The 14,836-nt window shown below is 44.5% G+C and overlaps 1 protein-coding gene across 1 annotated transcript in view; it reads left to right on the top strand.

Annotated features, from left to right (window-relative positions):
• Window positions 1-14,836, top strand: part of LOC309808841 (forkhead-associated domain-containing protein 1-like) — a gene marked incomplete at both ends in the record, with an annotated part of 99,491 nt that overhangs the window by 13,967 nt on the left and 70,688 nt on the right. Inside the window, one exon of the mRNA XM_082629413.1 lies at window positions 3,777-3,983. Coding sequence (XP_082485539.1) covers window positions 3,777-3,983 — 207 coding nt within the window. The remainder of the gene's footprint in view (window positions 1-3,776; window positions 3,984-14,836) is intronic.

Below are 14,836 nucleotides of genomic sequence, written 5' to 3'. Positions count from 1 at the left end.
TTTTAATTTCAAATTCCACTTGTTCATTGTTGGTATATAGGAAAGCAATTGACTTTTGTATGTTAATCATGTATCCTGCAACCTGGCTATAATTGCTCATTAGTTCCAGGAGGGCTTTCTGTCGGTTCTTTGGGATTTTCTGCATAGACAATCATGCCATCTGCAAAATGGGCAAAAGATCTGAACAAACACCTCACCAAAGAAGATTTTTTTTTCCTTCCCAATCTGTCTTTTATTCTCTTTTCTTGCCTTGTTGCATTAGCTAGGAGATACAGTACAATGTTGAAAATGCATGGTGAAAGGGGACATCTTCACCTTATTCCTGACCTTAATTGGAAAGTTTCTAGTTTCTCACCATTAAATATGATGTTAGCTTTAGGGTTTTTATAGATGTACTTTATCAGGTTGAGGAAGTTCCCCTCCATCCTTAATTTGCCAAGAGATGTTGTGGTGGTTTGGTGGTTTGTTAGTTTATCATGGATGGTGTGTAATTTTGTCAAATGCTATTTTTGCATCTACTGTTATGATAATGCGATTTCTCTTCTCTGCACTGTTGATGTGATGGATTACATTAATTGATTTCCAAATGTTGAACCAGCCTTGCATACCTGGAATAAATCCCACTTGACTGTGGTGTAGAAGTCTTTTCATACATCACTGGATTCAATTTGAGAATATTTTGTTGAGGATTTTGCATCTATGTTCATGAGCAGTATTGGTCTGAAATTTTACTGTTTTGTAATATCTTTATCTGGTTTTGCTATTAGAATAAGTTTGGCCTCACAGAATGAGCTGGGAAGTGTTCTCTCTTCTTCTATTTTCTGGAAGAGATTATTGAGAACTGGTATCATTCTTTCCTTAATATTTGATAGAATTTACCAGTGAACCCATCCAGGCCTGGTGCTTTCCATTTTGGAAGGTTATTCATTATTGATTCAAATTCTTTACTAGATTTGAGTCTATTCAGAGTATTTATTTCTCCTTGTGTGAGTTTCAGTAGATTGTGTCTTTCAAGGAAATGGTCCACTTCATTAACTTATAAAATCTGTGGGCATAGAATTATTCATAATATTCCTTTATTATCCCTTCAGCGTCCATGAGATCAGTAGTGATGCCATCGCTTTCATTTCTGATCTTAGTAATTTGTATCTTCTCTCTTTTTTCCTTGGTTATCCTGCTAGAGGTTTGTCAATTTTATTGATCTTTACAAAAAAAAAAAAAAAGCTCTTTATTTTGCTGACTTTTCTCTCTTGTTTTCCTGCTTTTTATTTCATTTATTGCTTCTTTTCTTCTGCTTGTGGTAGGCTTATATTGCTCTTCTTTCTCTAGTTTCATAAGGTGGAAGCTTAGATCTTTTCAAATGTATGCCTTCAATGCCATAAACTTCCCTCCAAGCACTGCTTTCACTGCATCTTGCAAATTTTCATAGGTTGTATTTTCATTTTCATTTAGCTCAAGATAAATTTTTATTTCCCATGAGACTTCCTCCTTGACCCATCTGTTATTTAGAGGTGTGTTGTTTAATCTCCAAATATTTGGGGATTTTCCAGCTGTCTTTCCCGTATTGGTTTCTAGCCTAATTCCATTGTGTTCTGAAAACGTACTTTGCATAATTTCTATTCTTTTACATTTGTTGAGGTATATTTCGTGGCCTGGAATGTGGTCTGCTTGGTGAATGTTCCATGGGAGCTTGAGAAGGATGTGTGTTTTGTTGCTGTGGGATGAAGCTGTGTGGTTGCCAGTTAGATCCAGATGATGGTAGTGCTGTTCAGTTCAACTTCATTCTTCCTAATTTTCTGCCTGGTGGGTCTGCCCGTCACTGACAGAGGGCTGTTGAGGTCTCCAGCTACCATGATGGATTCATCTGCTTCTCCTTGCAGTCCTATCAGTTTTTGCCTTCCATACTTTGATGCTTTATTGTTGGGTACATACAATGAAGGACTGTTATGTCTGCTTGGAGAATCGACCCCTTTATCACTATGTATCGCCTCTCTTTATCCCTGATAACTTTCCTTCCTCTGAAGTTGGCTCTGCCTGAAATTAATAGAGCTACTCCTGCTTTCTTCTTGTGTTCCAGTATTTTAAGTGTCAAAGTGTTTGGTAGGAATTTGAAAAGTGGGTAAAGGCACAGTCATTTGAATCAGGCAAACCTGGGAACAAGCCAGGCGAGTCAAAGTGGCTGACTGTGGGCACACGTAATCGTTCTATGCCTCAGTTTCCTCGTCTAAAAAATGAGTAATTATCAGACCTACTGTACAGCACAGGGAACTATATTCAATATCTTGCAGTAACCTGTGATGGAAAAGAATCTGAAAAAGAATAGATATTATATATATGTATAAGTGAATCACTTTGCTGTACACCTGAAACTAACACAACATTGTAAATCAACTAGACTTCAATAAAAAATTAAATTTTTTTGAAATGAGGAAGTATCCCTTTGAATTATTGTGAAGATGCAATGGGATAATGCAGTAAAGCACTTAGCAAATTTCCTGGCATTTGTGTAATTACACATAATGTGTCATTAATATATTCTACTAATATATGCAGTTATATTATTATCTATTCATATACTATAAGCTATTATTAATATAAGCTATTGGTTATAATTATATTGTGGGACATTAGTATAGATTTCTAAGTCCAAGTACTCTCTATGAAAGTTGGATGAGGCGCTCTGAGAAGAGTGACTTAGAAAATAGTTGCAAAGTCTCAGGCTGGAGTGGATGGCTCATAGGCAGTGTCCTGAGAAGACAGAAGACTTCGCACGTGCCCTGCAGCCCATAGTCCAGGGCGCCAGGGCCAGGGGGGATGTGATATTTCCTCCTTGGTGCTGAGTTTTGCTCATTCTTCTTATTAAAGTGGTTACACAGGAGGTTTCTGACCCCACTGACAATTCACTGTCTTGGGTCTCTCTCTTTTGTGGGAAATGTGGTCACACCAGGGCCCCTATTGAAAAATAGATCATCTTTGGTTAGATAAATTCTGATTAGCTTTAAGAAGCAACAGTAATAATTAATCCCATGGGAAAAACCTTCATTGTACACCAAGGCTTTTAAAAGGTAGTTATAAAACTATGTTTTGTGGTGTGAGCTCAATTGTGTTTAAACTTTTTAAAAGGATTGTAAGCATAGAGAAAAGACTGGAATGATGTGAACCACCATGTTCTCAGTGCCTGCCTCTGGGGGACGGGAGTCTAAGTGATTTCAATGTCTTCTTTGTGTTTTTCTCTAGTTCTCATTTTCTGCATTATTAGAAAACACTTGTCATTTTTGAAATGAATAGAACAAACAAATGAAAACAACAATTATGACAAAACCTCCCCTTAACTTTAACACTTGCAGTAAATGGACAGTTGTCACTTGCCAACTGACCTTTCTGGTTTGTGTTGGGCCATTTCTGCTGTCTTGCCACTCGGGACAACCAAAAGGATACTTGCATGGGATCAGAGAACTATCAAGTGGCCAATTCCTGGCCAATTCCCCCCGAGTTCCCTCTTGCCTCTGTGTTGCCTGACGCCCTACCCCAAAACTGGGCATCTATTCTGGGTCTGCTGTCAGGGTCTGGTGACCCTCCACTCACTAGCTGTGTGGCCTTAGGCAAGTCACTTAACCTCTCTGACCCTCAGCATCCTCCTCTTAAAATGAGGATTGCAGTGACCATCCAGCCAGATGAAGTGATTAGCACATTGGGGCCCCCAGTGTCAGTGGCACTAGTTATTCCTTGTTATTCCTGTTATTCCTGGCTCTGACTGTCCCCCTTCTGCATTTCAGTCTGCAGACGTCGACAACCATCACGCACTCATTGAATATAATGAGGCCGAAAGCAGCTTTGTTCTCCACGACTTCAATTCCTGCAACGGCACGTTCGTCAATGAGTGCCACATTCAGAACGTGGCTGTGAAGCTCCTACCCGGAGACATCCTGAGGTTTGGGTCCAGAGGGCTGACCTACGAACTGGTCATCGAAAACCCAGCCTCGGTGAGTCCAGGCCCTGCGGGGGCCCGGGGGGAGGGCGGGGTGCAGAGGTGCCGTGTTGTGTCACCTTCCGTGCAGCCTAGGGCTCGGGTACGGCCACAGGTGGAGTTCGTCTGGAGCGCGTCACTCTTCCTTTCGCGATTCTGCGAAGTTCAGCCCCATCGCGTGGGTGCCCGGGGAGAGCGAGTCCTCGCGCCCTCTTCTGGGCATTTCGTGGAATTACATGCAAGAGTTGCCTAGGGACCAGCCCAGAGCGAGAGCATTTTCCTGAAAAGTGAAGCTTGGCGAGGGGAGGTGGAAAGCAGGTGTGTGCTTTTGAAGATGCAGAGATGGATGCTTCCTTTTTAGGCAGATCAGTGCTCTGCAACTTCCTAGCTTTGCGACCTCGGCCAGGCTTCTCTGCGTGCCTGGGTCTGGGTCTTCTCAGCGGTGCAGGGCGTTGAGAGAGTATCTATGTATAAAAAGTCAAAGTCTCTGGCCGGAGTAGACACTCAAGGCCTGCCAGCTGTTATCACACCGGATCAGAAATGTTCCCGGGATCAGGACCTAAAGTATGGCCCCAGGTTAAGCGGAACGTAACCCAAAATTCGCCCAGCAAAGCTCAGTCACCAGAAGTATCTGGTTCAGTAGGGAGGCGGGATGGGGGCTGGTTAGCAACACAGTCCTGGGTCAGAACCCCAGCTCTGCCACTGGCCTACTCGGTGCACTCTTGCACAAGCCATTGGACCCCTCTGAACCTCGGTTTCCTCATCTACAAAATGGGGCCAACGACAGCAATGACCTTGCAGGCTTATCTCGAGGGCTAAATGAGATGGTTCTAATTGTAAAACTCCCAGAATAATGCCCATTCGTGGTGAGCACACAATACCTGTCGTGTGTGTCCCAGAGAGACGGCGTGTTAACCTCACTCCCCAGCACCAAGAACGCTGCATGGACTGAGACTTCTGAGGCTTAAAGTCCTTTCTGGGACGAGGCTGGTTATAAATAAATAAAGTTTAGAGAATCTAGACAGAATCCTGTGGTGTCGGTCCCCTAGGCAGCCCTAAATACTCACTCAGAGAAGATCAGCACCGTCCCTCCGGCTGCAGGGCCCATGACACCGCATCCACCACGTTTGGCTTTGAAAATCTGGGGCAGTTTTCTCCTGCTGCTTCTCAGCCCCCTTTTCCTCCTTGGACCAACATTAAAGTGTGCTCACTTGTGGGATGCACTGGGATCCACTGGCCGCCCTAAGGAGGGGCTCCTGACCCAGAAGGTGTTGACCTGATCAGGGGTTCTCAACATGAGTTCTAAGGATCCCCCTCGTGAGAAGCACGTGGGGAGCAGACCCACAGTGCAGATCTGGGCTTCACCCCAGGCCTGAGGACTCATACTTAGGATTCCCAGATGAAATACTGGACACCCAGTTAAATCTGAATTTCAGAGAAGCAACAAATCATTGTTATGTACAGGTGTGGCCCAACTATTGCAAGGAACCACTTATGCTAAAAAAATTATTTGGTGTTTATCTGAAATTCAGATTTAACGGACACCCTATAGTTTATTATATATTGATTTATTCATTTCTTTATTTATGCGAAATCTGGCAACCATACACATCCTCCCTGGGAGTAGGGCCTGGGAATTTAGAATCATTTGTATGGAACACTTACAGAATTTTTTAGGGATCAAAGAAAAGGGGATTTCACACTCCCAAGCCTGAAAATCCAAGTTCATGAAGTTTGATTCAATGTGCCCCAACATGTCTGATTCCAAGAATTTTTCAGGAATGTTCAGTAAAATTACAGGTTCCCAGACCCCCTCCCTGGGAAATTCTGACTCTGTGGCTTGCCCGTGGGGAGAAGAAGAGGGGGAGCAGCAAACAATATCTGCATTTTTTTCTTCTTTTTTCCTACAAAGATATTTACTGAAATATTATTTATAGGGGCATAAAATTTGAAAACTATTTCCATCCAAAGGGGGCATTGTTTAATATATTATATTGTTTAATATATTATAAGGAGTTTAATATATTATAAGGAGTTCGTTTATATATGGAATACTGTTCTGCCTTTTTAAAACACAGCTTTCTTGAGATATAATTGACATGCCATAAACGTCACATGTTTAAAGTCTGTAAGTGGATGGGCTTTGACATATGGGTACACCTGTGAAACCATAGCCACAATCAAGACAGTGAACAGCTCCTTCATCCTCCAAAGTTTCCTCCGGATCACAGCATGTGTTTGTTTGCTTGCTTGCTCTTAACAGCTTCACTGAAGTACAATTTACATAACAGAAACTTCACCCATTTGAAGTGTCCAATTCAATCAATTTGAATATATTGATGGAGTTGTGCAGCCATCACCACAACCTGCTCTCAGAACATTTTCCTCCATTTCTATCACCCCAAACCTCGGAGAAACCTTGGAGGTATTTCATTTTGGGGTTTGTTTTTAACTTTTAATTTTCAAAATTATGGTAAAATACACATAAAATTTACCATCTTAACCATGTTTAAGTGCACAGTTCACAGTGGCATTAAATCTATTCACACTGTTGTGCAGCCATCACCCCCATCCATCTTCAGAACTTTGTTCATCTTCCCAAACTGAAACTCTAAGCCCATCACATCAAACCCCCTGCTTCCTTCCTCCCCTCCCACCATGCTTTCTGTGTCTGTGAATTGGACTATTCTAGGTTCCTCATATAAATGGAATCTTACATTGTTTGTCCTTTTGTGACCATCTTATTTCACTTAGTATGATATCCTCATGGTTCATTCCAGTTGAATATTTCATTGTATGGATTCACCACATTTTGTTTACCTGTTCATCCATCCATGGCCACTTGGGTTGCTTCCACCTTTTGGCCATTTTGAGTAAGTTTGTTATGCACACGGGTGTACAACTATGGAATGGGGACTTTATTTTACAAGGTGCTTCTTATATAATTGTGGGAAAAAGTGATGACGACCTCTAACCTTGAGTAGATAAGACGGAAGAAGATGCTTTGTAAGAAGAGAAACCAGGAGAGCAGCAGGAGGAATCACTGACGTGAACAGCACTGTGCTAAGCAATTCACCTGCTCTCCCTTATTTCACGCTCATAGCAACCTATGAGATGGGTTCTCCCATGATCCCCATTTGACAGACAAGGAATCCGAAACTTAGAGAGGTTAAGTAATTTCCCCAGGGCCACACAGCTAGTCAGTGCAAATTAAACACTATCCCCACTTGTGGAAAAAGGAGGGGAGAAAACCATTTAGTCTAATGCTAGCTGGAGCAGTAGCCTTGACTGGTTTTCACACCGAGGAAAGCATACTCTCACGGTCACTCGAATATGCACGGATTTTTTCAATTCTTATTCCTACACGCACTTGCACCTTGCTTCATTCCTCGGTTGACTGCAGGCAGCTGCACAAGTGTTCCCCTGGCCTGTGCCCAGGGCACTTTGCAGGACTCTCCACAGCCCCATCTTCTCAAAAGTGCTCTCTGCCGGGGCGTCCCCAGCTTGAGAAGCTTCCATCCATGATGCTCATATTCATGGAGGGGTCCTTTGCAGCGTCCGTGTGAGGGCAGCCTGTGGACTGACTGACACCTTCCTACAAATTCCACTTCCTGATGACCCCAACCTGCTGGCTATTTAAAAGAAGAGAAAGGAAGAGGGGAAAAGGGAGAGGTATTGAAGAGCATCTCTCATCAAATATTTTGAAGCCCAGTTTTTCTAAAAAATTCGTGGCCCTCTTGCTTCCGGCATATTCTTGTTTCCAATTGATTTTGGGGTTCCTGGTGAGGGCGCTGTGTTTCCTCCTTGGATGGAGTTTCCACGGAGGACTGCCCTGATATCATACAGATTAAGTATGATGAGAACTGTTTTTCTCCCGACAAAGAGTTCCCAAATGAAAGCATTTAGTTCAGGTTTTGTGGTGACCCTAACCAACAGAGGAGGGTGTGACAGCATTTTACTGGGGGAGGGGGGTGAGGTGCGGGGTGCTTAGGAATCCAGATGTGTTTGCAGATGTCACAGTGGTTAGAGCATGTGCCCTGAGGTCAGGCTGACTCCAGTGCCGTCCCAGCCCTGCTCTTGACCGGCTTTTATACTGGACGTGCACAAATCATCTACCTCTCAGAGCCTCGGTCCCCACTCCTGTAACAATAGTTCCTACCACCTTGAGTGACTGTGTTATTAAGTGGGCAAAGTGCGTAAATTGCTTAGTCCAGCGTCTGGCACCTAATAAGCACATGATAACCCTCAGCTTTAGAGTCAAGCAAACCAGCATGGAGCAGCCAAGATGCCTCCTTTGTATATGTCCTTTTGGACAGGGAAACCTCCCAAGACCTGCCCCCGCTAGCAGATAAATACATTTGCAGATAAATTACCCATAGAATAACATACAAGATGGAAAAATATAAAGAAAAACTCTTGTTTGACAAAGTGCATTGGCAGCCAGGTTGTGCCCAGGACCATCCTTTTTTTTTTTTTTTTGTGGTCGCGGGCGTCTCACTGTTGTGGCTTCTCCCGTTGCAGAGCACAGGCTCCGGACGTGCAGGCTCATCGGCCATGGCTCACAGGCCCAGCCGCTCCACGGCATGTGGGATCTTCCCGGACCGGGGCCCAAACCCGTGTCCCCTGCATCGGCAGGTGGACTCTCAACCACTGCGCCACCAGGGAAGCCCCCAGGACCATACTTTGTAAATTATAGCTCTCTCATCAAAGTATTACCTAGGGCTGCCATATTGCACAACTCCAGGTTCACCATTCACAACGTAGCCCATGTGGATGGCGCCCACTGAAACTGTGCAGGACATAACCTGCAAGGCCATCTGCAATGCCCTGAAGCAACCGTTGATTAATCCCATAGAGTCTTGGCACCAGGCGTGGGAAATTGAAGTCCCAGAGTCAGGTGTGCCGCCGTGTTGTGGGTTTTGTTGGTTGTTGCCTTTACTCGTGCTTTCTGAGCTCTGGGAAAGGAGGTGTGGAAACAAGCTGTGCTAGTCACAGTGGCGCCGTTCTTACAAGGCAGCTGAGTAAGGAAACCCACGTCACCCGTATGTATCCATCATGTCTTTCTCTGTTCTGAAGTACGGCAAAATGGATGGAAATGGCCAGAATGAAAAAGGAAGCCAGGGGCCACAAATGACGTGCCGAGTTGTTCCATGAGGGGGTTGACAGATCCTTGTCGGCAGCCCCCATCCCCATGACAGCCTGTGTCTGGCCTTCCCTGTAGCCTGCTCTGCCCTGTTCCCAGTCCAGCCAGACTCTCCCCCGTGGCTCCTGGATACTGTCTTCTGTCCCTGCAATGTCATGACGTCCTGTCTTGCGAGAAGAGCGCCCTCTGTCGGCCAATATTCCTTGCTGCTTTAATGGGGAAGCTCTGCAGAACACAATCGAGAAAGCAAGGGCTTTAGAGTTGGATGGACCCAAGTTGAAATGCCAGCTGCAACTGACTTTACCTTTCTGAGCTTCAATTTCCAATTTCTGCCAAGGAGCTACTCATTAATCCCAGGTCCCCTTTCCCCCTTCAGTTGTTTTTATAGAGGTACCTGGGACCACCCCTATCATGGCATAAACTGAGGCTCAGAGAGTTTCAGTGACTTCCCCAAGGTTAGGCATCAGTCATATAGATCCAGAGACAGGATTAAAAGCCGGCTCTCCTGAGTCCCTTGGAACCTTTTCCTAATAGCACGAAGCATCGTGGGGCCGTGAGAGCCCAGGCAGGTCCTTCACTGCCCAGCGGTTAAGGAAGGTCTTGCAATTCCCAGTCCAACCTGCAATTTCACACGCTGACAGGGGATGATTCATTATGTGGGTAAAAACGAAAGCCACTGATAATAGAAGAAAATGCATTTTCAGTTATCTGGCTTCCTTGCTTGTTTGGCTCCACTAACTTATTTTTTGGCTGCACCAATGCAGGATCTTAGTTCCTTAACCGGGGATCAAACCTGCACCCCCTGCATTGGAAGCATGGAGTCTTAACCACTGGACGGCCAGGGAAGTCCCTGGCTCCACTAACTTTTTTTCTTTAATTATTTTATTTATTTAATTTATTTATTTTTGGCTGCGTTGGGTCTTCGTTGATGCGCGCGGGCTTTCTCTAGTTGCGGCGAGCGGGGGCTAACCTTCGTTGCAGTGCGTGGGTTTCTCATTGCGGTGGCTTCTCTTGTTGCGGAGCATGGGCTCTAGGTGCGTGGGCTTCAGTAGTTGTGGCACGCGGGCTCAGTACTTGTGGCTCGCGGGCTCTAGAGCACAGGCTCAGTAGTTGTGGCCCATGGGCTTAGTTGCTCAGCGGCATGTGGGATGTTCCTGGACCAGGGCTCGAATCCCTGTCCCCTGCATTGGCAGGTGGATTCTTAACCACTGTGCGCCCAGGGAAGTCCACCCACTAACTGTTTACCAGGGATATTGCTGCCGTTCCTGGACGAATTCAGTTGCCCCCTTTCTTCTTCTATTTTGACGATGGTGATCACACCTGATGGCTAATGTTTTATGCTCATTTATTATGGACCAGGAAGTGTTCCCAGCATTTCACGTGCACTATCTCACGCACTTCTCACAGACTAAGAAATGGCTGTTAGTATCCCTGTGTCTTACAGACAAGGCACAGAAATGACACACTCGTCAGGGTCCCAGAGGAGGAGCAGAGCCGGGAGCCGGACCAGAGTCTGTGTGACGCCGGATCCCAAGGTCTTAACCCGAGGTCGGCACGTTATGGCCCAGGGTCAAGTGCGGGCCATCACCTGTCTTTGTAAAGTTTCCTGGGAACACAGCCATCCCATTCATTTCAGTATTGCCTGTGTTGTCGGCTACAAGGGCAGAGTAAGCAGTGCAGATCCTATGGCCCACAGGGCTGGAAATGCTTACTGTCTGGCTCTACAGAAAACGTTTACCAGCCTCTGCTTGGAACACTATGCAGTACTGCCTCTTTCATTTGACTTGGTTTCTGAAAGAAGAACTTAAAATAGACGGGGGAGCTGGGGAGAAAGAACTCACTCAGATTGAGCCTTACTGTGTGCCAGGAAATGTGCTGGTTAATTGCTTAAGTTTACTGAGGAATAAGAAAAAACAGACAAGCTGGAAAAATAAACTTTGAACAGTCTTTTCAATACCTCTTTAAAAAAGAGCTGGAAATATGTGGTTCTAAATATACATACACATATATATGCATTTGCAAATATAGTAATAATATAATTACATTGACATGGATCTGATAAATGTACTAGACATTAACATATTATATATACAACAGATGCATATTATAAATTTTACCTGTTTCTTCAACTGGAAAGTTTTCTTTTAAAACTGTGGACTGTTGGGAATTCCCTGGTGGTCCAGTGGTTAGGACTCAGTGCTCTCACTGCTGAGGACCTGGGTTCAATTCCTGGTCACGTAACTAAGATCCCACAAGTGCACGGCGAGGCCAAAAAACGAAATAAATGAAACTATGGAATGTCTTCCCTGAGTCACTTTTGAAGCAGAAATTTGGGGTTTGTAGTCTGAAGCCTGCTGTAGCTAGAGAACTATTTATCTATCAAAGTTTCTCTAAGCAGCGTTTTACTACTTGTCTTATGATTGGTTCCTTGGTCTTAAATCATTCTTCTCTGGAGATGCTGCTTTACTTTTATAAGTTGAAAGGTAAATTTGGTGCATGATGACAGTCTGGTGGGTTTTATTTGAGCATGTCATAACCTTTAAAACAACTTTCACTCTGAGTACATAGTGATGCTTATGCTAAAGTCTCAGTAAGCATACTGTCCAGGAAATTTGATTGTTTGCAAGTATCAGAAAACCAACTAAAACTAGCCTAGGCAAAAAAAAAAAAAAAAGCTCATGGAACTGAAAAGGCCAAAAGCTGCAGCTTAGGCCCAGCTGGATCCAGGCGCCCAAATCATGGTCAGGAATCTGACTCTTTCTTCCCTGTTAGCTTCCCAATCTCAGACAGACTCTTGCCTCACCTGTAGGAAAGTGGCCAGCAGCAGCCCCAGCACCCTACAAAGTAGCAGTTCCAGGGAAAGAGCCAGCATCTTCATTGGCAGTGGCTTGGATCACGTGGCTTCCCCTGAACCAATCCCTGAGGCCAGGGGCCAGGAATGCTCTGATTGGCCAGGCCTGGGTTATGGTCTCACCCCTGGGGTGGAAGGGTCAGAGTTCTATGGACTCAGGATTGTCAGGGAAAGGGTGTCTTCCCTGCAAAAAAATTAAGGTGCCCATCCAGAAGATGGAAGAAATGGATGCGGCGGAGGCAAAAACAAAGATGTCCATGACATTAGAAAGCATTCCTATTGCCTAAGTGGAGCCTTCCGAACGGGATTTGCCACTAGGGATCTGGGGGGAGGGAAATGACGAATAATCCACTTTTCCATTGGAAAAGTCCCAGGGCAGTCTCCAAGGAAGCAGAGTTGCTCATTTCTCTCCTGTGGTGAACAGGTGTGATGAGAAGCTCAGAGTCAGGGCCTTAGTTGTCCATCCCCAAGAAGGGTGGCGTTTCCACGTTTCTGGGACCTCTGAATAGGGCCCGTTCTTGAGGAGGATGTGGCTTTACTGTACCAGGGGTTGAGGAGCCGGCAACTGAGTGAATGACCAGAGAGCATGGTGCCCTTCAGAACAAAGCCTCTTTCTGGTCAAGCTTTGTCATCTACCTGACCTCGTAGGATTTCCTCTACCCTGTGCTTTTACAGGTCCCGTGGGGACCTACTGATGTGATGAGAAATCCTGAGGCTGGGTGTTTTATATCAAAGGCGATTTCCCAAGATCAGTGAAGTGGAGGGCACGGGGCAGCAGACAGCCTCAGACTAGGCCTCCGCAGCAAAAACTCACACACAAGGACCCCTGAGGCTGTGTTATCACCAGATGTCTACAGGCAATGCAGATGACATCGGGGGAGGTGGAGACGGGAGCGCGGGCTGAACCCTTAGCATCCTGCTGAGACAGGACCCAGACTCGGTCAGGAACCAGGCCGCTTCCTGCTTCCTCTGGCAGACCACACCCTTTGTTACCAAACCAGAACCACGTTGCTCCTTCTCTGAACTTAGGTGATGATCATTCATTCATTCATTCATTCATTCCATCTCTCAATCTGGCAAGACCGAATTGAAGCAGGCCAAGTCTAGGGGTAGCAAAAGCTATTTGCAAAAATCTGGCTGTTTTCTCATTAGATTCTATTTCACATTTTATGGACTGACCAGGAAGCTGATTAGAACTTGAAAGGAAAGGAAAATCCGTAAGATTGAAGATTTACAAGAAAATGGGAAAATTAGATGGGCCAGATCTCCTTTAACACAGCTGGGAAAACCCCAAACGAATGGCTTTTCTGAACAGCTCAAAGGGACTTAATTCTTTTAAGTTCCAAAACCTAAAAATAATGTATAACTTGGCGGTTCTGTGTTCTAAATGTATAACCCTGATTTCTCACACTGAAGCCCCGTACGTGATTTACCCTTTTCTTGGGGACATAGAATTATTACCCGTCTCTGAGTTACGGTGACACCCCGGTAGCTGTTGAGATAAAGGCCATTTGTCCTGGCACCAAGTAGCACCCCCTCCTGGCTTCTGAGATCTACTGGCCATGTTTTCTAGTCTCCATTCTGTCTTTCCAGGTCCATGGCTCCTCCATGCTGCGGTCAGTGTCCCTGCTCGCCACCATCACCCCTACCCCCCAGGCCCTTCCAGACCATGGGAATTAAGCTCCACATCTATGTATGTTAAATTCTTCTGTAAGGAAGCCGGTCTCTTCTCCCTCCTTTATGTATTTACTCACCAATGTATCTATGTCAGTATGGATCCATGTATACTGATTTTACACTTTGAATTATAATCCAATACTCATTAAATATTTCTTCGCTCAAATTCTTCCAGTCTTGGCCACTGGGAGCTCTTTCAGATTGCTTGCTGTGTCCTTGAGCATCTCCCCACCTTTTCGTTTTGGGCACTTGCTTACTCTCTGCTGTTACAAGATGCACCAGGCTTAGCATGTGTTTTCCCCATCCCAGCCCCAGAATCAAAGTGCTTTTTATTTACACTCCATTTGCCAACTGTTCAGCTCAGTCAGCGAACACCTACCATGAGTAGCAGGCACTCTGCTGGGTGCCAGCACAGCCAGCAATTGGCTGGTAAATATTTAATGACCAGCTCTCTGGAAAAAGTAAAGTACATGGATGCATAGCATAAGGTTTACTGATATAAAGAATGTGTAGCACAGTCTATCCATGTAACAAAATATACAGTACTCTTTCTTGTAAATTCTATATAGCCAGTTGAGTCTCACAGAATGCTTTCATTGACTTTAGGTGAACTCTTGTATCCATAGCCAATTTCTCATTGCAGTTGACGAATGAGAGAGTTCCCAACCTGAGCACTCGTGGGTATTTTTGGATATTTTGGATTTATGAATAATACAAGTGAAAAAAGAAAGATGTTAGAACTTCACATGTTCATCAGTGACATGAGTGACTTTGTTGCTGCATCAGATAATAATTTTTAAATACTGGAAGAACGTTTCCCCAATTTTTTGCTCTATTCATAACATAACGGCTAAGACACAACATGCTTTTGTATAATCTGCATTGTTAACATTTTCTCCATTACCGTCTTAAGTCTAGGCAATCAACAAAACAAACAAACAAACAAAATCAAGCTCTACATGAACCACCATTATTAAACATATTTATAAAACTTTTTAAAAACCAAGCCCTCATTTATAACATTTCCTGATTTCTATGGTGTAATAGGCACTCCACGGTCAATTTCCAGCTCCCAATGACACATCCCTGAATACAGAGAAGGAAAGAGAGGTGTGGTAACACATTACTATGTAACATTTCCAACAGAAACATATAGTAGAGTGAAATAACCTCAAGAGCATAGGTAATAATAAAATAG

Source organism: Mesoplodon mirus, assembly GCF_964341445.2.
Source record: "Mesoplodon mirus genome assembly, chromosome: 7".
NCBI lineage: Eukaryota > Metazoa > Chordata > Mammalia > Artiodactyla > Ziphiidae > Mesoplodon > Mesoplodon mirus.
The sequence above is the reverse complement of the archived record's forward strand: the minus strand, read 5'-3'. Positions and strand labels throughout refer to the sequence as shown.